This window comes from Vespa crabro, chromosome 5 (assembly GCF_910589235.1).
Source record: "Vespa crabro chromosome 5, iyVesCrab1.2, whole genome shotgun sequence".
Lineage (NCBI taxonomy): Eukaryota > Metazoa > Arthropoda > Insecta > Hymenoptera > Vespidae > Vespa > Vespa crabro.
The window spans coordinates 5,187,763-5,212,777 of record NC_060959.1 but is presented as its reverse complement, the minus strand read 5'-3'; the positions used below and the strand labels follow the sequence as shown (position 1 = coordinate 5,212,777).

At 33.3% G+C, this 25,015-nt stretch overlaps 2 protein-coding genes across 9 annotated transcripts in view; both read left to right on the top strand.

The window, feature by feature from the left end:
• LOC124424362 (cAMP-specific 3',5'-cyclic phosphodiesterase) overlaps positions 1-25,015 on the top strand; it is a 335,250-nt gene that overhangs the window by 123,115 nt on the left and 187,120 nt on the right. For 2 of the 8 annotated variants that reach the window (XM_046963296.1, XM_046963292.1), the window contains exon 1: positions 20,529-21,467. The exons of 1 other annotated variant lie outside the window; for it this stretch is intronic. The gene's annotated coding sequence lies outside the window, so the exon portion shown is untranslated. 5 more of the 8 variants (XM_046963293.1, XM_046963295.1, XM_046963294.1 and 2 more) reach the window with 5 other exon arrangements.
• On the top strand, positions 4,521-9,050 carry LOC124424363. The gene is made up of 2 exons (XM_046963304.1): positions 4,521-5,122; positions 5,400-9,050. The coding sequence occupies exons 1-2, from the start codon at positions 4,883-4,885 to the stop codon at positions 7,314-7,316; spliced, it is 2,157 nt and encodes a 718-aa protein (XP_046819260.1). The 5' UTR covers positions 4,521-4,882; the 3' UTR covers positions 7,317-9,050.

The window sequence follows — 25,015 nt, the reverse complement described above, 5'->3', positions numbered from 1 at the left end:
TTTTCTTTTTCCTTCTCTCTTTCAGACAAAAGACCGAAGTACTTAAACGGGGACTCTCAGATGATAAATTTTTTCAATACCTTCACATTTTCTCTAAAGGAAGATATAGGGAGAACCGGGAGAACAAAGGTCAACGTTCAGAGAGAATATTCGAGTACGAACGTGAAACGGTATTAACCGATGATTTACGAATTCCTCGGATTCTCCGGCATGACCGACCAACGAGAAAGAAAAAAGAAAATTAATGGGGAGGAGTCACAGATGCTCGATCAAATAAAAATCTTGTTCCTCTTCGTTTTTAACAAAAAAGATCTGCAGAAGAGTTCTTTCTTTCTTTCAACGTTCAAATCGTCCTTTAAACTTGACATTATTACTACACGTACATACACACACACACATACACATACATACACATTTTTCATTTTTCTATGTTACCTTACGTTTCTTTTCGATAGAATAGTGTTCAAGATCGATAAATCGATCTCGTTAGAAGTAAGCGATATAATAGTTGTTTATACAATTCGATTAAAATCATTTCTTCACGATTAATAAATGTAATATTACAAGTTTAATCATGTCGATGAAGTTTCTATCGATTTTCAAAAATCTCATAATAATACGGATTACAAAGGGTATCGTTTAGAAATAATATTAGAATTTTTCGACAATTTATTGCAACCGGTATAGAAATTTTATCGATTTCCTCTAAAAAAAAAAAAAAAAAAAAAAACAAACTACCTCACAGTCGTTTTTTTTTATACTTAATCCGAGTAAAATCCTCAAACTGTATGTTTTGTAGATCAATATCGTTGTAATTAAGTTCTATCTTCTTTTTCATTTCTTTTCTCGTTTTTTTAATTATTATGCTTATTATTATTATTATTATTATTATTATTATTATTATTATTATTATTATTATTATTATTATTATTATTATTATTATTATTATTATTATTATTATTATTATTATTATTATTATTATTATTATTATTATTATTTTCTCATTTATCCAATTCACTCAATGAAACAAGTATTATAGGTATTATGTTATTCTTTCTTTTTTTTTCCTCTTTTTTATAAGCACCACGATAGTTCTCGTTGTATTTTAATGTTGATCGTTATAAGGTTGGAAAGATAAAGTATCAATGAGAAACGAAAAGAATGCCTCCTCGTTTTCTTTTAGTTCGTACGGTGTATCTTAATCGTCTAAAATTTGTTTTCTCAAGCAATTAAGCTCATTGTTGGTCGTTCCTTTCGAGAAAGGAAGCTCCTCACGTACCTGCATATATATTCAACAAAAGAGTCTTACCTACTCTTTCACTCTTCCCTTTTACTATTCCACTCTCTTTATTTCTCTCTTTCTCTCTCTCTCTCTCTCTCTCTAATTACAGAAATTGGCTCAATGCTTTTTCATTTTAAGAACCACGACAATTCACAGTAGTTTTTCTATTATGAGAAGTACACGACATGTTATTCACTATTAAATTTTATCGTTATTTAAGGGCTTATTGAATGAAACGAAAACAATCCTGCCTCGTAAAAAATATTAATTTCATGGAAATAAGAGGAATACAGTTTTAATAAATATAAATTATTATCGTTTACTCGTAGATATTTATACTTTATAATTTGAGAGAGTTTATGTTAGTAATCATTTGTTGTTTCTACCCACTTTCTCTCTCTCTCTCTCTCTCTCTCTCTCTCTCTCTCACTCTCTCACTCGACTATCAAACGTTAAGTATACATTTAAACCAACAAAATTTATCGACGATCTCGTAATCGTAAACTCATCGAAACATTGGCGGTTACCAAAGCCATCGAGGCTTAATGGAAATGATCGGAACGTTAAAGGACCGTGGCAATGTGTGTAGTAGTGTTAGAGAGAGAGAGAGAGAGAGAGAGAGAGAGAGAGAGAGAGAGAGAGAGAGAGAGATGTATATATATATTCGAGGGTGTAGAAACGTGTTCGCGAGGATATATAGACGAATTTGACGTATGAGTGGTACGTGGATATTGTACTAAGTGGTTATTGATATTAATGACATACCGGTCAAACCGACATGGTAATAAGTACCCTCCGAGTGACAAATTACTTTTCACCGTAATCGTAGTTGTAAATCATAGTTATATGCCCCCTAAAGGTTCCTCACCTTTATTAAAAAGGAAAATTATTACTGGGCGTCGCGTCGTTTATTTTAAGCTAATCAGATTACAAGATTGATGCACTTTCTCTCTAATTAAGAAATTAATTAATTGCACCGAAACCGTTCCTTTTTTCTTTTCTTTTGTCCTTCGTTTCTTTTCCCTTCTTTCTTTCTCTTTCCCTCTCTTTCTCTCGTTCCCTCTCTCTCTCTCTCTCTCTCTCTCTCTCTCTCTCTCTCTCTTTCTTTCTCTTTTTAGATATTTAACGCTTCGTTTTGTTATTATGTAACGACCAAGGTTAAAAACTATAAGTAAGCTCATTTATTTAACTTCATCGGATTTCTCGAACCAACCAAACGTTCTACTTTAGAAGTACTTTCTTTTATATATATATATATATATATATATATATATATATGTATAAAGTTATTCGAACGACTTGAAGGAATATCTTCATGTAATTGGTATTCAGTTGTCTACATTTACATTCGCATATATATACCTGTCTACCTATTCGCGCATGTAAATATATCTCATTATATGTTACATTTTGAACTTTCATCACGTAATGGATACTGTGAATCTCGCGTCTGTAGATGATGATTATCCTATTTGAATGCAATTATGTCAGAGAAGACAATTTCATTCATTGTGTATATATATTCATATATGTAATATACATATATGAATATATATATATATATAGACCTATAACGAGTAGCTAGTCGTTTGACAACTTTGACTTCGTATCTCGAATATAGAACTCCAGAGTGTTGAAAGTTTCGCTAAGATAGTGCAAGTCGTAAAAATGTTAGTAAAACTATAAAAATTCGTACGTTTAGCATAAATATTCGATGGGCCAATCGAATAAATTTACATGATAAATAAGCGAAATCCAATCCGATTTAAATTATATGAAATTGACGAAATCTTTGATACGAATCATGATTAATTTGATCATTAAAGTATGAATTCGAAAAAGTAATTTCAAATAAATAAACTTCGATCGATAAAAGTTGAAATAATACGACGTTATAGTAAATTACTATATAACAATTTCTAACAACTATACTATTGTAGAAATACCGTCATATTTTAATGCAATTTAAAGGAAGCCTTTTTGAATCAGTTCGGCTTGTTAGTATGAATATTTAAAAGGTCGATATCAAAATATGTTAATACGTATGTAAGTGTTAATACATACACGAAACATTTACATACACACGATCATGTAAAGAAGTTTAGACGAGTCGTATGTATATATGTATGCGTGTACATATGCATCCATGCATGTATGCAGTTAGCAAACATGAAATTTATTTTGGTGAAAATTGTTTTATCTGTATTTCCTTTAACGATATTTATAAATGTTTGGTTATACATATATAATATGATTCTATATATGTAAATATATATATACATGGATACGCGTGTATTTGTAAAAGCAAAACGAAGTTAGCATTTATCGGTCTTTTCAAAAGTATGTATTTATCTTATAATCGATCGATTCTAAGGAAATTCTCGTGCAATTCTCGAGTGTGTGTCGTTCCTTCCTTCCTTCCTTTCGAATTATGCGCCTCGACGAAGTTCCCTCGTTCAATTTCGCGCAACATTAGAGCCAGTCGATCGGTAGAAAGAGAGAAAAATATAAGAAGAACTCGGCCGTATTCATTCTCGTTTTGTATTTAACCTATAAACAACGATGTCACTTGGAGCAACGATCCCTGGAAGGCAGTCCGATTATTCATCGTCCAGGAAGCCGATCATTCCCTCCTCCATTGAAAGAGGAGAACTCATTCCGTTCGATGGAACTCCCGAACGACGTTCTGATGAGTCCCAAGACGATCGTCATGATCAGCACGCGTTTGCAAAATCAAGACCGAGTTCTCCCGATACCTGCACGTCTGGTCATGAGACCGACGGTTCGATCTTTTAATTTGCTTTTCTTTTTCTTTCTTTCTTTCTTTTCTTCTTCTTCTTCTTTCTTTTCTTTTTTTCTACTTTGGAAAAAATCTTCCTCAATATTTCTTTCAAATCGAATTACGATATTTTTAAATAAATAATTATATATAGGATACATATATATATATTATTTTATTATTATTTTTAATAATTATATAATAGGATATTTTTAAATAATTAATTTTTGATTTTTTTGTCTTTAAATGGTTTCTGTAACGTAGGAAGATTAAACCTTTATAACACCATTTCAACTTTCAAATTAATTGTTAGTTTATATTTAAAATTTTTCTATTTCTCTTTTTTTTTTTAAATATAAATTATATTACTTGAATTATATATATATATATATATATATATATATATATATATATGCACTGTGACATTATATAATTTAAAAAGATGGTTATAGAGATTAATCGCCTTGTTAAACGTGTTAAATACAAGAAAATTGATTCGTTGTATATCATTTATAAGAAATAATATTATATTATTATTGGTATCATATATAAATATATTTTATATAAAATAATATATAGCATAATTATTATTTATATTTTATAATATTATTTAATGAACAGAAGCCGATTATGAAACTTCGAGCGAAGGACCGTCAAGGCTCGTCGAAGGAAAATCCAGTCACACTCGTTTCTTATCAAAATCGCATTCCGATAATATTCGGAAAGAGGAAGAGGTCGAGAGTTTAAAGGTTTTAGAAACGAACGTGAAATCGAATTCAAATCTATATACCTACTTTAAAGAGGACGTAGACGATATCGGAATGAGTTCGGTGTCCTTACCAATTCTGAGAAATATCGAATCAAACCCTATTACAGAAGTCAAAGATCGTATGATCTCGGATTCCTCGTTTGCTCGTCAGCAAAAATTACAAATGATAGTCGAACAAACGGAACTTCTGTTATCGGCCGAATCAAAATTAGTCGATTCGGTCAACCCGGAAGTCTGTTATTTGGGCAAGAAATATGAACTGAATAGACGAGAGTCATTAATGTTATTGCCGGTAATTCAGGTAGATAGATAAGTAAGATAATATAACACGTTGATTGTTCAACGAATTTTGCAAAAATCGATACGTCCTTCGTTATTTTTCTTACGAAGAATAAAATTATAATAAAATTTACTGTTATCTTTTTCCTTTTTTTTTTTTTATATATTCTAAACACAAAAAGTCGACTGTAACAATCAACGTATTAAAAAAGAGTCTCAATTTTCATTATATATACACATGTATACAGACATTGAATTTGATGTATTGACAAATCACAATCTTGTCGCAGGATATTAAATTAACGGATCAAACGAAAAAATCAATGCCTAGAATGATGATAGAAAAATTAGACAAGTCGATCGATACATATTCGAAAAATCAAAAAGTTTCTCACGAATTGATCGACATAATTGAGAATCCAGAATTATCTAGAACGTCGTTCTATATTCCACCGTATACAGTGAACGACGCGTTATTGGATAAACCAAATGATAAATATTATTCATTTGATTCGAGTACAAAAAGACGACGGAGGGTTCACCTTAATGATACCAATGTACTCTTGAAGATACACGGCGAATTGTCGCCACTTAGATGCGAGCTCAGCGAAATAGCTGCTAAATTTCGTGCACTGAGATTACAAAGAATATACGGTTCAATCGAGGAAAGTAAAAATGTCTCCTCCGGTAGCTACGCGTTTAATCCAATGGATATCGATCGTAGTTTGTTGAAGGAGAATAGTATCGTCGGCAATTTGAACACGCAGTTTTCACCAATGACGATGGTCGGTAAATCGATGTCCCGAGAAAGTTTCAACCATATCTCTACCGGTAATTTCAAGTTTTTCGTTCAAACCGGTTTACATGAAGATCGATCGTACTGTGAACCAAGACAACCAATGTATTTTGATATAACTTCAGGCAATAACGATTCTACGATCGGAAAAGAATATCGTGATGAAAGAATCGCAAACTATTATACGCAAACGAATACGCCGTTTGAACGTTATCATCGGCCACGATCTTCTTGTATTCACGATCGATATCAAAGTGATAAAGGAAATGTAGTCAGATCAATGGACTATGGTCATTCTTATTATAAGAATTTTATTTCAAGAAAATCTTACGATATCAATGGGAGCCAATATATTTCACGAGAGAACGCCGATCAACCCACGGATTTATTCATTCTCGATAGATCGAAGGAAGTCGTAAGGGAGGATCATCGTATTCCATGTGATCGACGAGATGGCAAGAGAAATTTGCGGAGTTCCTCAACGATGGGCATGGATATCGTTAAACCGAAATTTATAGTAGAAAATTCTTTATCGATCGATAAAGAATCATCCTCTAAGATTTCCCTTTGCAAAAGTAACAGATATTCGTCCTTGGACGTCGTCAATACTTATCCCAAAAAGAAAAGATCGACTTCTTCTACGGTAAAAAATATTGAGATGTTTGTAAATGAAAATACGTCCAAGGATTATCTTATTCCGCGAGAATCGAGATTGGACTTGAAACATCGGCATCATAAACGACAATCGGATACAGTGATAGTTAATAGATCTTCTCAAACGTCTAAACAAACAATCGATTTTAAAGATATATCAAATGTCTCGTCTTCTACATCATCAAGAAAAATAAAAGTGATCAATTTACCTAACAACATCGAGAAAGTTAAAATCATACCGGTATTTTTTACAACTGGTATACCAAAACCATTATTTCCATTGATAGAATTGGACGAAGATCCTGTATATTCCATAAATAGAAGAGATAAATCTATGAGATGTGCGTTAACGTTGAAAGAAAAAGATTCTCTTAAGATCTCTAATAATAGAAAGTCAGAAATAAGAGATCCTTCGGAAAGCGACGTATCTTGTTCCTATATAACCAGTCCTCTTACGTTAGATCGAGATTATTTTTCAGAGAACGAACGTTGGAATTCTGGTAATAATCCTTCTAGCAAGATAACCGTATCGTCGTATAGCCGTCGTAGTTCTTCTACGAAGAAAACTACGTCCGCGAATGCATTGAAATACTCTAATGCTTTAGGAAGCATTTGTTCCGGTGTGGCAAGGGTCACCGTTTCCGGTACGACCATGTCCAACCAACAAAAGAGATTTAAACAAATTCGAGAGATCACTCATGAAAAAGGTATACGCGGAATGAGAAGTTCACCGGAAGATTTTCTCTGCGACACGTGATTCTCCAAGGATTAAACGCTTTTGTTCGTGTCTATCTATCTTTCTCTCTCTCTCTCTCTCTCTCTCTCTCTCTCTTTCTCTCTCTCTTTTTCTCTCTCTCTCTCTTTCTCTCTCTTTCTCTCTCTTTCTCTCTCTCTATTTTATCGTAACGAGAACGAAGACGAAACGAGATTCATCCTCTTTTACCCCCACATCCTCGAATAAGAAAATGCCTTTTATTATGCGGAAGCTTGATAGCAAAACCGAAGAGGAAATAAATTAAAAGATTAGAAGGTAAAGCGGAATGACAATTTGAATCTGTATTATTCTCGTTTGGTCTTACTTACTATCGTCGTTTTACCCTAAAGTTTCCTATCCTTTCAGAAATTTCTCATGCCGACAAAGTTCTCAAAGATTCGAGATCTATACAAAAGTCGTTCTTCTTATTCTTCTTTTCTTCTTCTTCTTCTTCTTCTTCTTCTTCTTCTTCTCGAAATAAGATTAAGAGAACTGTAACACCTTCATCGTATTCCCAAATATACGATCGATTTTGCTTTTGATTGCTAAGAAATATCTTTCAAGAGATAAGAATATAGCTTCTCGTATTTGTAAATACTTTTATCTTATATTTTATCGAATTTTTTTTCTTTTTTTTTTTCTTCTTTTTTGCCCCTTTTTTACGGATCTAACCATGTAACATTATGAACATAAATTACGAAGAAAAAAAAAAAGAAAGATAATTAAACGAAGAAACGTTGTTCTCTTTTCTTGTGAGGTGAGAGGGTGGAGAGGAGGGAATGGGGATATATGTACATAACATACTCGTTATAATATAAATATCTATTATATAGATACGACTGTATCCATAATATATTTTAAATAAAACTATTAGAATCCTAATTATATCTTTCAGACGTTCAGAGCATCTTTTAAAAGCCAACTATTAAATTGCTATTTTAGTTGAGGCCGACAAGTTGCTCTATACATCGAGCATCTCTTTCTCTTTCATATGCCGCAATTAGAAATTTATGATTACAACTATACGATATAGTCAGATTCACTTGACGTCGTTATAACTCTGATAATTAGAATGTAGTCCGTTCTGGATCCTCTCTAACGTTATTCCGGGAGGAATTAAATCCCGAATGGGCTATTAGCCGCGATCTATTAAACGAAAGATTTGTTTCGTTGATGAGTAATTTAACGTCATATTTAATCTAATCTTTCTTTTCGTCTTATCCTTTTTTTTTCTCTCTCTCTCTCCCCCTCTTTTCCTCCTCCTTCTCCTTCTTCTTCTCCTTCTTCTATTCTTTATTTCGCTTCCGTATCGAAACAATTTCGTGTGTCTCGTCGTCTCTCGTGATCGAGGAAGAAAAAAGAAAAAAGAAAAAAAAAAAAAAGAGAAAAAAAGCAATTATCCGTTTCTTTCGGCGCATTTTTGCACGCTAAAAAGATATCTCGTTATCTCTACGGTGTCAGTGACGTTCTTCGTGCTGGCAAACGATAAGTGGTCAATGAGAGTCTTATGGAGGATCAACGTTCGCGCGACTTATTTTCATCTTCGTACCGGAACCGGTTTTCTATCGGATGAAGTCCGCTTGCCACATCGAGAGAAAGATTTCACGTATGTATGTATGTGCCTCGCGAGAGATGCATACGACTCGTTTTTATCTTCTTCCTCGTACTTTAACTCTGTTTCTCTTTTATACTTTTTTCTCTTTTCTTTTTTTTCTGTTTTCTTACTTCTTTTTTCTTTTTTTCCTTTTACTTTTTTTTTTCGTTTTGTTTTCTTTTTTTTTCTCTTTCATTTCATTTCATTTCATTTCATTTCATTTCATTACATTACATCCGTACTTTTTACGATTTCATACGGTGATTAATCATGAAAAGAAAATGTTCGTGGAAGCTGACCGTTTATTTGGTGTAACCGGTTACGGGATCTCTCGCGATAATTAATCCCACGCTTAATCGTATCTCATGCGTAACGAAGAACATCGAATTTCCATTCGATATGAATAATACTGTAATTGCTACATTACATGTAAAAAAAAAATATATATATATATATATATATATATATATACACACACACACATGTATGTGTGTATTTATACATCGAAATTTTGAATATTACTCGGCTTCATTTGTCTTCTCATATTTTCTACTTTCTGATCCTCGATCAATTTCGTTAGTTATATGCAAGCTCGATACCTTCACATTATTTTCATTTAATCGCGATATTTTAAACGAATGCTAAGCTCGATATCATCTATAACATACATTCGGACTTATTTAATTAAAAAAGAAAAAAAAAGAAAAAGAAAAAAAGAAAGAAAGAGAAAAATAAAGAGAAAGAGAGAAAGGGTATTCGTTTAAAAATTTTTCTCCGGGGTAATAATGTTTGACTCGTTTTGTAATAGTAACGCGAAATGTAATCAAGGAAAAATAAATAGTATATAAAGAATAATATACATACATATGTATGTATGGCATTTGTTACACGAAAAAGTTTGTGAGAAAAATTGAAAAAAAATTTTAATTAAATCGTCGGTCATTAAAAGTCACAGACCCGTTCTTCCATTCATTCAAGAAAAAAGTAAATATACACGTTTATTTTTTTCCTCCGTGCCCCCACCCCCCCTCCTTTTCTCATTCTGTCTCTCTCTCTCTCTCTTTTTTCATTCTCCATTTCCTCCTCCTCCTCTTCCTCCTCCTCCTCCTCCTTTATTTCCTCCTCGTGATCTTCTTAAAATTGAATACATAATTATTTTTGTGCCGTTCACATCTGTTGTTTTGACAAATGCATTAACGTACCGCCTATTCGATGCAACAAGATTTTGCGAATGGCAGATGCAAGGAAGCTTTTAAACCCTATCACGAGTCAAGAGTAGTCATCCATTAGAATTATTTTAATAATAGAATTTTGAGATTCTTCGACTATAAATAAAAAAGATCACGAGGATACGTCGAGGATATTTGCTATTTATTTTCTCTTTGTGACGTTTTCCAATAGATATTATTCGATTACAAAATTAATTGCATGGACGTACGCTCGCGCGCGCACAACCATTATCAGTCTAGATAGATGTGAACGAGTAAATCTTCCTTTTTTGCTCTCTCTCTCTCTCTCCCTCTCTCTCTCTCTTTCTCTCTCTCTCTTTCTCTCTCTCTCTTTCTCTCTCTCCCCCTCCCTCCCTCCCTTCATATATGTTCGAATTGTTTACAGATATTTACATTGATAAGATACCCTAGCAATTTCACCATATAGACCATTATTTCAATAGCATATCGTTGCAGAGTAACTCCGATTAATTATTTATACCAATTATCTCTATTTACGACGTATCCCTGTTATCCTTGTCGTATCGATTACGCGAAGCACGAACGTTATTAGCGGTAGCCCCAGCAATTTCGTCGGTGACTGTCCAGAAACGAAACGAGATAGAAATATCGACGTTGGTGTTTTTTTTTCGTTTAAAATCGAAAAAAAACAAACAAAAAAACAAAAAACAAAAAGAGAAAAGAAAAAGAAAAAAAAAGATATAGTAACAAACGAAAAAGGAAAAGAAAACGAAATAAAATGATGGAGGAGGGGAACAACAATGGGAAACGTCATTATTTATTTTCCTTTTAGTCATAGCTATTTCGTTTGCTTCGATGGCAATTCCCTTTTATAATCTAAAATCAGGATGTGTGATACGTTGAAAATATTTGGGACAGTTTTGAAGGTTTCTTTGACAAACGTTACGCTTTTAGTGGTGTCTCCTCGTGTCGTTACGGACATTTGATACCTTTGTGAAATTCCATGGGAATTCACGCGATAAACGCATCGTCGTTGGCCACTTTCCAGACAGTTTGCCTTAGTCATCGTGTATCCATCGTGTCAAACGCATCTACGATGTCAAGTATTGTTATGCCCTACCCCCCCTTTTTTTTCTTTTTTTCATTTTTTCTTTCTTTTTTTTTTTTATTTCTTTCGTGTGTTTTGCATGCTTTCTTTCTTTCTTTTTTTTTGATTCTTCTTTATTCCTTTCTTTCTTTCGTTTAATCAATCATTCATTCATTCATTCATTCATTCATTCATTCATTCATTCATTCATTTATTCATTCATGCATTCATTCATTCATTCATGCATTCATTTTTCTTTCCTTTCTCGATCAAATGCAAGACACGTTGTTCGTAGAAAAGTCTCTTTTAATCGTGAAATATTTTCGCAAAGTAACGAAAGAGCTTTTCTTCTCACATTTACTCCACTCTAATCTACAAAGTCAAGTTAATTTTTCATAGTCTCTTTTTGCTTTTTTGTTTTTCAAACTTTCCTGAAAAGATTTTCTCTCTCTCTCTCTCTCTCGCTTTCTCTCTTTTTTCCTTCTTTCCTTTCGAGTTATCTCTTCACGATTTAAGAATTCATTAAATCGAAAATTATGAATTCAATCGGCTATTTCGCTTACAAGCAAAGTTTATTTATTCTTATACACTTTATTACTTAAGAAAATTTCTGTTTTTCTCACATTGTCGATGTTATTTTCCTCATATTTCGATCACGTTTTTATCAAGGTTTTATCGATAATTCCGATAAAACGTAATGAATTTTTTTCTTTTTTTTTTATCGTGAGCAAGCGTACGTTTAATATGGAAAAAAATTTGAATAAAATCCAAGGATTTGGATCAAATCCAAAGGAAAATAAGATATTGAACAAACGTGATCTAGAGTTTTTCGTTGAGATAAACTTTTCAAAAGGTTCGTAATGATGAACGTCGTATAATTCATCCAATCAATGTCTTTTTGTTATTTGTTCATTAAAATTAACTTCTCTACTTCTCTTCGATATTAATTTCCGGTGTTAATGGATGTCGCTATTCCTTCAAGTCCTTGTTTCTTAAAATCTCTCTCTCTCTCTCTCTCTCTCTCTCTCTCTCTTCATTTATCTATCTATCTATCTATCTATCTATCACTCTGTGTATCTTCGTCTTTCTATTCGCTCGTTTTATCGAATTAACAAAAATACTTATTGCTGAGATATTTTCGTGAAACGACACGTAAATTGAGTCGTAAAATAATTTAAAAAGAAGATTACTGATGAAATAAGATACATAGTTAAAATGAAAAGTTTATAATCATTTATTAACGTAAGGTATATATATCGATAGATCGATCGACTTTTATCAATAAAGTAGGTGACTTCGTTCTTGTTAAGAAAGAAAAAAAGAAAAGAAAGGAAAAAAAAAATATATCATTGAATTTCGATAAAATTTGTCGATTGGACGAGAGTAAACCATGTCAACGTATGTCCCTAGTCGAAACGAGTTTGTTTTAAAAAGATAGAAGGAAACGAAACATTCTCCTGTGTGTTTCAACTCTCGAGAGCGTTTCTCTATCAGAAAAATATGTTCGGCGATATCAAACTCGATCGACCTCCTCCCCGTCGGCTCTTAAAAGAATTTATATACTTCTTCTTGACGTACGAAACCACTCGTTGGGATTTTCACGTGACATTAAAGAGCGATATCTTTCGATATTCGAAATTCAAAAAAGAAGAAATGTGAGAAGAAGTGTAGGAGATCGATCGTAACAAGAGTGATATTTAATATCTTGAAGAATTAAGATATTGATATAGAAATATAGATGATAACAGATAATAATAATTATTCGTTCAATAATTAATATCTTTAATTTCACTTTTTCTTCATAACAACGTTCATAAATTTCTCATATAAGATAATAAAGTCTGTAATGTTATTCGTTTGTTATATAATTGCTAAAACAATTTTTTTAATGAGACAAGTTATATATACTTCATTGTCGTAATTTTGAAATTACGTTCGTATTTACTCGAAATAGGAGAGGATACGTACCGTTAGCACGACAACGCGTTTTAACTATGTAGAGGAAACCATTAAAATTTTGCGATCGAAAACTCAATGATCCTCGTTAACTCGTGCTTTTAATCGGCTCAAAGGTATAAAATAAAGTAAAAAATTTAGCGTTCCTTTTAATACCTCTATGAATCGGTATTTTTTCAAAGGAGGAAGTAAATCATTCTCTCTTTCTCTCTCTGTTTTTTTTCTTTCTTCTTTTACAACATTCATAAGTTTTCCAATTTTATCATTCTAATTCATTTAATTTAACAATAATAATAATAATAATAATAATAATAATAATAATAATAATAATAATAATAATAATAAAAATAAGATAATAATAAAAATCGATAGATAAAGGTGTTACATAGTTTTTTATGATAAAACAAAAACGACGGAGACAAAAAAGAGAAAGAAAACGTGACTATTTGAATTGAAATAGTTGATAATTCTCAAAGTTATACGAATTCTTATAAAAATTCTTTAAATTTTTAAACGTCACGCGGTCAAAATCTTTCTTGAAAGATTTTTAAATATCGTTCATTATCTCTCTCCATCTCTCTATCTTTCTCTCCTCTCTCTTTTTCTCTCTCCCTCTTTTTTTCTCTCTTTCTCTCTCTTTCTCTCTCTCTTTCTCTCGATATATCTCGTATTCCTTGTAAATTGCTCGCATACAATAACAACCGTATACGTTTACTTCGTCAGTCGACGAGGCGTAATTAATTCGAAGCCTTCTATCAGCTTCGGCATATATGCCTTGATAAAAAATGCTTTGCTCGTTAAAACAAGCTAAGGATAAAATAATTTTACGTATATTTTCCTCACGATAGTTTAATTTATTTCTCTCTCTCTCTCTCTCTCTCTCTCTCTCTCTCTCTCTCTCTCTCTCTCTCTCTCTCTCTCTGTCTCTGTCTCTGTCTCTCTCTGTCTCTATCTCTATCTCTGTCTCAATTTCTATCTCCCTTTCTTTTTACTCATAATTTTTTTTACTTCTCTCGTTTGCCTGCCTTTAATAAGAAACATAATTAATAAGCACGAAATAATAACGTTAATTTATATATATGTAGGCAAACAGGTTATGTAGATATACATAACTCGTAGTCTGTGGTTAACAAGTAAAGGATAGAATAATAAGTGGAAAATAATTGTATGTTCTTTTTTAATAGAGAATAATGGTGTAACTAACGTTACCGCAAGATTAGCAATGAGTTGTTATTATTGGCAACCTATCTTTTTGGCAGCAGAGTTTCTCAATTGAGAATGGCTATTAGAAATTTTAGCGCGTGACGTAAACGCAAAATTTGAACTTTTCTTTATAATATTTTTGTGCTATCATTAGATACGGTTAGATACGCGAAGGTAAATACATCGTATAATACGATTATTCTAGTTATCGCATTCTCAAGCGATTGGTCTCAGATCTTCTTTGCCAATTCGAAATTGCAATCGAGTTTCTACTAGGAGAAACGTATTTCGCCATCTTTTAAAGATCCAAATTAAAAATTTTTACGTATGTGTGTATATTTATGTCTATGTATATTTTTTTTATCATTTCTCCTTGTTAGACTACTCAAAACTTTTAGTTCTTATCGTATGTGACTTCGGCGATAGATATGAAACAAAATATGAACAACGAAAGTTTTTACAAGTTTCTTACAAGTGTCGTTTTTATTGATAATTAATAAAAACCATCAACGACCACGAGATCGTAATTTAACAGTATTGGAATTTTAAATTAAAGTCATTTTATCTTTAACGCGTGTTTGTTATGAGCCTCGAAATGTTCTCGAAAATATTCATATTTTAATCACAAACGTTTGGAAAATTGAAAGTTGTAACTTTTTCTTCTATAAAAATTTAAACCTATATATTCGAAAGATATTACAATAGATCTAAAATAACAATAATAAAGAAATTAGAATTATTCGGTAAGTTATTCGAATTTAAAGAAATCATTTTATAATTTTATTCAACTATATATTTAAATACGATTATTTGCATTCGATTCAGGTATATTACATATATCCAACTATCTGTAATCAAAAAGTAAACATTTTGGAAATATATGTAGCCATCGTCCCGTAAAACTTACGTCGTATAATCCATATATATATATATATGGATTTCGATATATCGCGAGTAATATAAGTCCAGGTCTCAGCACGTGGAGGTTACTGCATTTGAAGTACTGTGATGACTCTATTCTAAAATACGCGATATTCGAATGACATACCACTTAGCCGAGAATTCAGGTTGGCTCTCAACGCTAACTGGAGGATCAATCCTTGTTTACCAATAATAGGACCGTCGCAACATCAGAAGCTATTAAGCACGATCGTTCGTATTTTCCGAATTTTGAAGAATAAAACGTAGTTTCACGGTATAATACGAAAAAGGGTACCATAATCTTCCATATAAAAATTTAATTCCACGATAACGAATCAAGCTGTCCTTAGATGAGAGATTCATCGGATCCATGCCGATGTAACAAATCCTTGCCGACTATTCTCCTCACCGGCGATCTATCTATTTCTCGATGATCAATCTACCTCGATGATTTATCCTAGAATATAAAAAGAGTAAGAGAAGGAAAGAGGGAAATGAAAGGATTAAAAAAAGGAAAAGCAAAAGACGCGTGAGCCCACGTGAAATAATCGATAGAATTAAAAACAAAGGGATAAACATGAAAACAGAAGGGATAAACGAAGATAAAATTGATCTGGATTTTTCCCTATTGAAAGAAAGAAAAAAAAATCTAACAACGATCTCGGTACTTATATCATGAATCCCACCTCTAAGATCTATGAATAATAATTAACAAAAAGTAAATGAAAATAAATTAGGAATTAATAAGAAAAATAAGAATAAGTGAGAATATGTGAGAACGAATGACGGACCTACGTCACTACGCGTATATACACGGTGTTGATATATAAATCATTATAAAATATTGAACAGCTTTGAAGAAGAAATGAATCACTTCTATCGAATTGCATTCATAATTAATTTCTTTTTTCTTTTTCTTATTTTTAGTTTCTTTCTTTTCTTTTCTTTTTTTCTTCTTCTTCTTCTTTGTTTCTTTTTTAACATCTGTCGCTTAAATTTAATCGCTTTATATTTCCGTGTGTATCGTCTCAACGCGTAGATTACATACGTCGTAAAAAAGAGAGTTATCTGTGTCAATGTCGTCCATGTAACTTGAGATCCGTGATTACTCGTCAAACCGCATACGAACGTAGTAGCTTGCAACTTTACTTGCCAACTTTCATCGCAACCGTGTGTCAGTTTGAGATAAATTCATTTTAAACGATGCACTTAAATGAAAACCAAAAGCATTAGTCTTATTCTGATGATTTCTATGAGACGATAGAGAAAGGAATAAAGAGAGAAAGAGAGTGAAAGAGAAAAAGAGATAGAGATAGAGAGAGAGAGAGAGAGAAAGAGAGAGAGAAAGGGAGAGATAAAAAGAGATAGAGAATGATTGTTGCAAATGCTATTTCTCTAAAATGTACATTCCTGTTCAATTATAAAACACGATGGCCACCAAGAACAATACCGTAACACGTAATCCGTGTTCTCGTGTATCGAACGATGCGGCGACTCTCGCTAATGGAAGATCTAATTTCTCTTATTCCTTTCTAGCGACGAAACGAAGACGTATTAGTTTCATCCTCTTTCTCTTACCCTCCCTCCCTCCCTTTATCTTTCTCTCTTCCCTTTCTCTGTGTTTTGTATTCTTATCCATCCGCTTTTAACACAACACTGAAAGAGTAATCCCTTTCTCTCTTTCCTAAAGAATATATTCTCGACCAGAGAATTTTCTTCGTTGCATTATCCATTCTAAGTATCTTCTCGGAGAGTGCATTATTTCGATGATTTGAAATTCACTTGGTATTATTCGAAAAAGCTTAACACCATTTTTCTCTATACTATTCCCAAGATATTTTTCAGAAATCTACGTAACTTGTTTGTTTTATGCGACACTAAACAATGGAATCCCCTTTGGTATCCTTCAAGTTCAGCTGCAATTTCGAAATTGGGATTGGAATATGGATATTCTCTCTCTCTCTCTCTCTCTCTCTCTCTCTCTCTCTCTCTCTCTCTCTCTCTCTCTCTCTCTCTCTATCTCTATCTCTATCTATCTATCTATCTATCTCCATCTATCTCTTTCTCTCTATCTGTCTGCCTGTCTGTCTGTCTGTCTCTCTGTCTGTCTGTATGTATGTCTGTCTGTCTATTTGTCTCTATTACTATACGAATATTTTGTGGGGAAGGACATGTTCTATTAACGAAATACTGGATAACGATATAACTAGAAAATTCGGAGGTTCCCAATCCAAATCATAAAACGTTTCATTGATCTTTCCGAATGAATACGAGGGAATTATTTTCATTGTTATAAATCTACGAATGCTTGAAAAAGAAGAAATTTTACGGGAAATTTCTACAAGTTAATACTAAAACTTTTTCGTAAAATTTATTTCGAACGTTTTTCAAATTCTATACAAATATTTTTATTCTCCGCCATTGCTCGACGAATATTTCATTTTTATAGTTTCTCGTACATTTTTAATATAAACGACGTGCAATATCAATTTCAATTCGTTCATACATTTAATCAATGTGGTCTTTTATTCGTCGTTATTGAATTTTCAACGTTCTAATTTCTATATTTGTTCGTACTCATAGAAAGAAAAATCTAAGAATGAAATATAAAAATTATCAATAGAATCTATGTGAAAAGTTTCGCGATAACGATCGTTAAGAAGATGTCAATGAATTCGTTTATATTTATTAAGAAAAACTTATATTAAACTCTAGAAAGAACGTAATATTTGAATTATTAATTATTGGATCACGATTAATTCAGCCGATTAACACTATTCCTTTATTAATAAGATCTCTATCTACTACTTACGACCTTTCGTAATTTAGTTTACGACCCTTTACTTCAACCAACTTTGTAAATGACGTGAACATGATCAAAGCTAGTAGTCAGTCCGCCTTCTCATGTGAAAATTCTCTCGAACTGTATTCAGTCCTAAAGTTTTCGTGTAATTTCGTTAGCATTATCGTTCGTCTTTTATGATAACTTATGAGTTTTCTTACGGAACGTTACAAAGCTTTTCTCTTGATTTCGCAAAAGGTAATTTCAAGATAACATCGTTTGAATATATTCAATTAATTATCTGCTTATACTGTACTGTATATATAATCAACATATATGTAAAAATATACATACGTGTATGTATATATATATATATATATATATATATATATATATGTATGTATATATTATACAGTATATTAATACAGTATATAAGTATGAACAATGGAAAAAGAGATCGAAGAAAGATAAGAAATAAAATAAAGTAAGGAATTCTATGATATTATCAATCTTCATTGTATTTCTATCTTGATTTCGTATATTAACAAGAAATTCAATGAAACGAATAAACGAAGCCGATGATTTAATCGGTGTTACCCGATTAGAAAAGTAGCAACCGATCGTAATTGACTATGAAACGTCGGTGAACGGTAAGGAACGTGTGTCGTAATCGCATATTTCTGTTTATGCGGCAATCCAATTCTGGTTAGATCGTGGAGAAAGAGATCTGAACGTTATTCACAGAAACGTATCAATAGTAAGAGCATGATATCAAAAAATTTGTACAGCATTCATGATTTCAAAATTGTTTTGGAGTATTTATTTCGTATAATTTTTTCTTTTTTCTTTTTTCTTTTTTTTTTTTTGTAATCTTTAAGATCATGCGATTGTCATTGTTTGCTGCAAAGTAAAATCCATTCTAAATCGGTTTTCTGGAAAGGAAATTTAATTAGTTTTTAAATAACAATGACAAATGACTGTAACGAAACGACGACAACGACTAAGACGACTACGACAACGACGACGACAATGATGACAACAATGATAACTCGAAAGAAATAATGAGTTTCATCGTTACTATCGTAAGAACATTTTCTTGCTGTGTCCATTTACATACATACGATATGCACACCATATTTGTAAGCGTTCAGTAAGCTGTTTTACATAAAAACGTAGACTTCGGTTAATTTCCATAGGCGTGTTTATACAAAGAAAAAACCGAACGGAAATCGTTCACTGAAAAACACCGGATGAAATAAAATCGATTCGAATCGAATCGACAGATTTGTCAAAAATATGTAAACGTAACAACACGGTGCCCTCAAATATTTGAGGAATTTAAGAAAATGTCCAAATGGGAAAAGTGAATATAAATGGACGCTATAACGATTTTTAACTCTTAAAGACACCTTACCTTTCTATTTTATCTTACAAATCGAAAAAAATAGAGAGAGAAAAATTTAATGCTATCGAAACGTCTGTCGACATTTCCCACGCTTTAAAGCTCCAAGGAGCTTTCTCCTTATACCGCCATTAAGATGTACCTCTCGTTGTATATCGCACGCAAAGGTTATAACGTGTGCACTTTCTATACGATATCTACCATTATTTGTCAAGCTACATTATCAACAAGGGATACGAGGCATACGAGGAATGATCCATAAAGAAAAAAGAAAAGAAAAAAAAAAGAAAACAAACAAAGAAAATATCATTCTAATTCGTCTTATATTAATCAATTAACATATTAAGCAAATGTCATTTCTATTCAAGCAAACCTCTTTCTTGATCTAACCAGTGAGCCTTTTCAAAAATCGCTAGATACGCGCGCGCCAAATTGGTCGAGTCGATTTCGGTCATTTCCGTTCAAGTTCGGGAATTTTCGCAGTCGCGCTCCTCTTCAGCCAGTCTACGAAACGGTGTGCTACGGTCGTGACTGCTATTTCTCTTGCGCTTACACCTTTTCTCTTCGTCATTTCTCTCTCTCTCTCTCTCTCTCTCTCTCTCTCTCTCTCTCTCTCTCTCTCTCTCTCTCTCTCTATCTCTATCTCTATCTTTAACTCTATTTCTATCTATCTACCTATCTATCTATCTAATTCCTATCTCTATCTCTCTCTTTCTTTCTTTCATCGTCCAAGGAAAGAAAAAGGAATAAAAGAATAAAGAAAAGTGTGTGATAAAATGGAAGAAAGAAGATATAATAAGTGTCGGAATAATAATTGTGTAAATAACTCTATTATATCCTCCCTACGTTCATTCATATATTTTCTATTTTTCTCTGTCTGTCTGTCTGTCTGTCCCTTCTAGTCGCGCAATGGTGGTGTGCGCGGGTGCGGCGCATTCGGTGTGCTTCGCGCTCGTTGAACCGAGCACGTCGTCCGTCGTTCGGCCCAACCTTCCCCCCCATCTCACTCTTTACCCCCACCATTCCTCTGTCTCACCCTTCCCCCACCACACCCCCGCGCGTGCCGTTCGCGCCGTGCTCTCGTTGGTCAGTCGCGCGTCGTCCCGGGCAGCGCGCGGGTCTTTCATTTTAGCGGCGAGTAGTAGCTTGCGTCGCGTTACTCTTGCCGGACGACGACGACGTTTTATGGTGTCTCCTTGGTCTTTTAGTTTTCATCACCATTGTTCTTTTCCCACCCTCAATACCATCCGCCGCTTCCCCTCCCCCTGATCACTCCAATCCTCCCCCAGAATCGTTTCCCCCGCCCATTCTCTTTTATCATCTACTTCATTTAGTTCCTTCCTCTTTGTCGTCATTATCATTCTTAGCTCGTTAAACGATATGCTAGAACGAATAAGCTGACTAAAAGTTGGAAGTTACTATTTTATCATTTTGTCCCTTCAACTCCTATCTCCTATTTGTCCCCTTCCCCTTTCTCCCTTTTCCTCCTCCTCCTCTTCCTCCTCCTCCTCCTCTTCCTCCTCCTCCTTCATCTTCTTTATCCTTCTTCCCTATCCCGTTTTTTTCTCTTCTTCTATTTCTTTTTTTTTTGTTCCTTCAAAATCCTCGAACCTAAAAAGGTTCACGACCTCTTAGAAAGGTCTCTCTCTCTATCTCTCTCTCTCTCTGTCTCTTTCTATCTTTCTCTCTGTCTCTGTCTCTTTCTCTGTCCATATCTTCACAGTAGAAAGTAGAAAAGTGAGCTTTGTAAGCTTCTCCGAAAGACGACGATGATCAAGGGAAGGTCTTGAACGACGAGGAGAGAAATGTGCTTCGTGTGAGAACGTGCCGAAAAGATGTGCTTGCATGAAGCACGACGACGACGACGACGACGACGACGTGAAGGAAAACCGACTACGACTACGACAACGACGACGACGACGACGACGACGACGACAACGACGACGACGATAACGACGACACGAGGAGAAATTCGACAAGATTCAGCGAGATCCCGAGCGTGGCCGAAGTTACGCGACGGTACGCGGAAAGCTTCCTGAAAGAGGAAAAGCTTCTTCCTCTTTCTATTTTCTTTTTTTTTTCCTTTTCCTTTTTCTTTCCTTTCCTTTCGTTTCTTTTCTTTTCCTGTCCTCACTCGATTCGATATCCTCGCGATACGCCAGGAGCTTTCGAAGTTGAAGACTTCTGTACGAGAAATGGCGCCGGGTTATACGTTATACATGGAAAAGCTAAAGTAAAAGAGGAAGATGGAAAAATAGTCTATACTATTTTTTTTCTTTTGGTAATTGAACAAGTGTTACAATTAGTGCGTATATAGATAACGAGCACCGCGAAGTTTTCTTTTTTTCTCTCTCTCTCTCTCTTTCTTTTTCTTTTTTCAATTCATTTATCTTTCTCATTTTCCCTCTATCTCTCTATCTCACACACACTTTTTTTTCTCTTACTCCCTCTCTCTCTCTCTCTCTCTCTCTCTCTCTTTTTCCATCTTATTTTCATTCTCCATGCACGTTCAGGTAATTGATGCATCAATCGGCGATCGCTCATCATCGGTGTTTCACCGTAATCGTTTTCATGGGATACCCAAAATTATTTCACGAGGAGTTCTCCTTTCAAAGTAAAGTACAGAGCGATTCTTCATTCTCTTTTCCTTCTTTTATTTCTCTTTCATTTTATTTATTCTTTTTTTTTTCTTTTTTACTTGTTTTTTTCGAAGGAACAAAACGAGAATAGGAATCCATCATCCCCTTTTAGCTTTCGAGACAAAGTCCGACATTGCACATCTTTTCCTCATATCTCCCGATATTTCGACAGAAGTATATTTCCTAGGTATCCTTTCTCTTCTTTTCTTTTTTTTTTTTTTTTTTTTTTTTTAAGAGCGACGGATATGTTCGCCCCTTTTTTACTTTCTTTTTTCTATGTTTTTGTTTTCTTTTTTTTTTCTTTTTTTTTCTAACAAACATAATATCAGCGTCACAAGCGGAACACACTTTGCAAGCGTCGGCACGAAGGTTGGGATCGTTAGAACATACATATTTCCCGTTGTTAGATAATGCGCGAAAGTGCAAAGACGCGTTGAAATAGCGCAAACATTCTGTTATTTCTTTCTCCTCTCTGCTTATTTTTTTTTTTGCTTTTGCATTTCTACAATCTCTCTTTTTCTCTTTCTCTCTCTCTCTCTCTCTCTCTCTTTCTTCCTTTCCCTCTATCTTTCTCTCTTTCTTCTTTCATATTATCTCTTTTTTTTTCCTATCGTCATTCATAACTCGAATATGTAAAGTTGCGTATGTATATGTATATAATTTTACGTCGTTTTCTATGTACCATGCATTAAGTAACATCTTGCATATATTGATAAGGAACGTTTTAGGAAAGTTCGACAAGTTTCTAACGGTACCTTCGCGAGTTCCTATGAAAAATGCTAGGATATTTGAACTTAAGGTGGCATAATGCCGTTCTCATGTAGACCCTAAGGGAATCGTTGAACATCGATGCGAAAGGCTTAACCATAAATTTTCTCGGTTGAAGGACGTGTTAAAAGGAAAAGTGAAAAATTTAATCGAGATTCATTTATTATCTCATTAAAGCTCGTCAGTTTATATATATATATATACATATATTTCACTTTTTCTTTTCAATCCTCCCTCGATTCCCTAGCCCACTTTTCTTCCCCTTTTTTTTTCTTTTTTCTTTCTTTTCTTTTCTCTTATATCAGACTTTATCGTCATGAAAGACAAAAAATCAATCGTGAAATACATTTCACGGGATTGGAATACGATCGGTCGTGCGTTTACCTATTAGAAAAAAAAAAAAAAATAAAAAATAAAAAAATAAAAAAAAAATTAAAAAAAATAAAAAAAAAAAAAGAAAAGAATCAGAACGATGACTCGTGTCTTAGTACACCGTAAATCATTACAAACGATGGACCGTAAATCATTGGTTGACGTTAAATTCGACTAAGATTGAATCTTTTGGGAATTCAATCGAATGTATGTATGTATGTACGTCGTCGGATCTTACATCGTCGGTATGTAAAAGTTTATCGCGTTCTTTCCGTTTCATTTCGTTATCGATGCACGATTAAGAGGGAGAGGAAGGATCAATTTAATAGAGTCAAAGACCGAATCATCAGGGAGAGTCTGATATAAGGAAGATGATAAACGCAAAAGGGTTAACGATCTTCCGAGTTCGTAAGAAATAGTTATTACACGCACGAGATAGATAGTCAAAAGCCATTTAAATGCTATGTGCGGCTTGGAGGTCGTACGTGCATAGAAATTCTTGATCGAGTAGAGTATTAGCTGGTTAGAGACAAGGACGAATAAATAGAAAGAGATAGAGAGAGAGAGAGAGAGAGCGAGAGAGAGAAAAAGAGAGAGTAAGAGAGAGAGAGAGAAAGAATGAGAGAGAGAAAGTGATTACAGAAAGATAGAGAATGAATAAATAATGTATAAGTTTTAAATTTTATGTCTATTAATGTACATAAAGAGTTCATTCGAGATAAAACGAACTACGATAGTTGTCTTGGCGTGATTCTCGACATAATTTCACGCCATTTGTGATGAGAATCACAAATTGATTATATTAGTGGAAAGAGAAAGAGAGAGAGAGAGAGAGAGAGAGAGAGAGAGAGAGAGAGAGAGAGAGAGAGAGAGAGAGAGAGAGATGTCTAAAGCAGATGCGGTTTCTGGCAATGGCAACGAATTTCAACTTACTTATTGCTATAAATCTAAATCTCTACATCCTTTATGTTCTCTTTCATACCTCTTTCTCTTCCTTCTTATTCATCGTGGGAATAGAAAATTGATTCGTCTCGAAAATCAATGACATTGTTCTTGTGAAGAGTTTTCATCGAATTACTTTAATCGGAAGCAGTGACGTGAATTGAATCACGATTTGAAATTAATCTCGATCCACCTTCGTTCATACGGAAATATGTGAAGTGAAATTTCTTTTCTTTCCTTTTTTCTTTTCTTTTTTTTTTTTCTTTCTTTTTTTCAACAGGCTATCGTATTTGACGATAAAAGTTTTGTACTAGTAAGATTTTGCTATAAAAAGATTTTCCTTTTAAAAGAAATTTCCTGTGAATTTTATAAATCTTTGTATTTTTATTTATTTCTTTTATTATTATTATTATTTTTTTTTTTTTTATTATTTTTCTTTTCTTTTTTTTTTTTGTATGATCCGTCATGTTTGTATCATTAAAAGGGCAAAAAGAGATAGGGATGATAAATATTCAAAGTAGAAAAATGATCTATCGTTAGATTTAATGCAGTCTCTTAGAGAAGAGGTCGAATATTTTCCCTCTTATTTGGCATCAGCTCATTCTTCTTCCTCCTTCTTCTCCTCTTCCTCCTCCTTCTCCTCCTTTTCCTCGTCTTCTTCTTCTTCTTTTTGTATCTCTTTGTCTCTTTTCTTCTCCATTCTCAGCTGGACGAAGGAAAAAGTATTTTGAAATCGAAACTGCCAGTCAATACAAGCGACAAGCTCGCTTCCAGTACGATGAGTATATTCTTTCGTTTGCACGGATAACAATAAAAAAAAAAAAAAAAAAAGAAAGAAAGAGAAAG

Coding starts and splice junctions, on each gene's coding strand:
- LOC124424363 (XM_046963304.1), top strand. CDS start 4,883: ATGAGTTCGGTGTCCTTACCAATTCTGAGAAATATCGAATCAAACCCT. Junction 5,123..5,399: donor AGTCATTAATGTTATTGCCG/GTAATTCAGGTA, acceptor ATCTTGTCGCAG/GATATTAAATTAACGGATCA.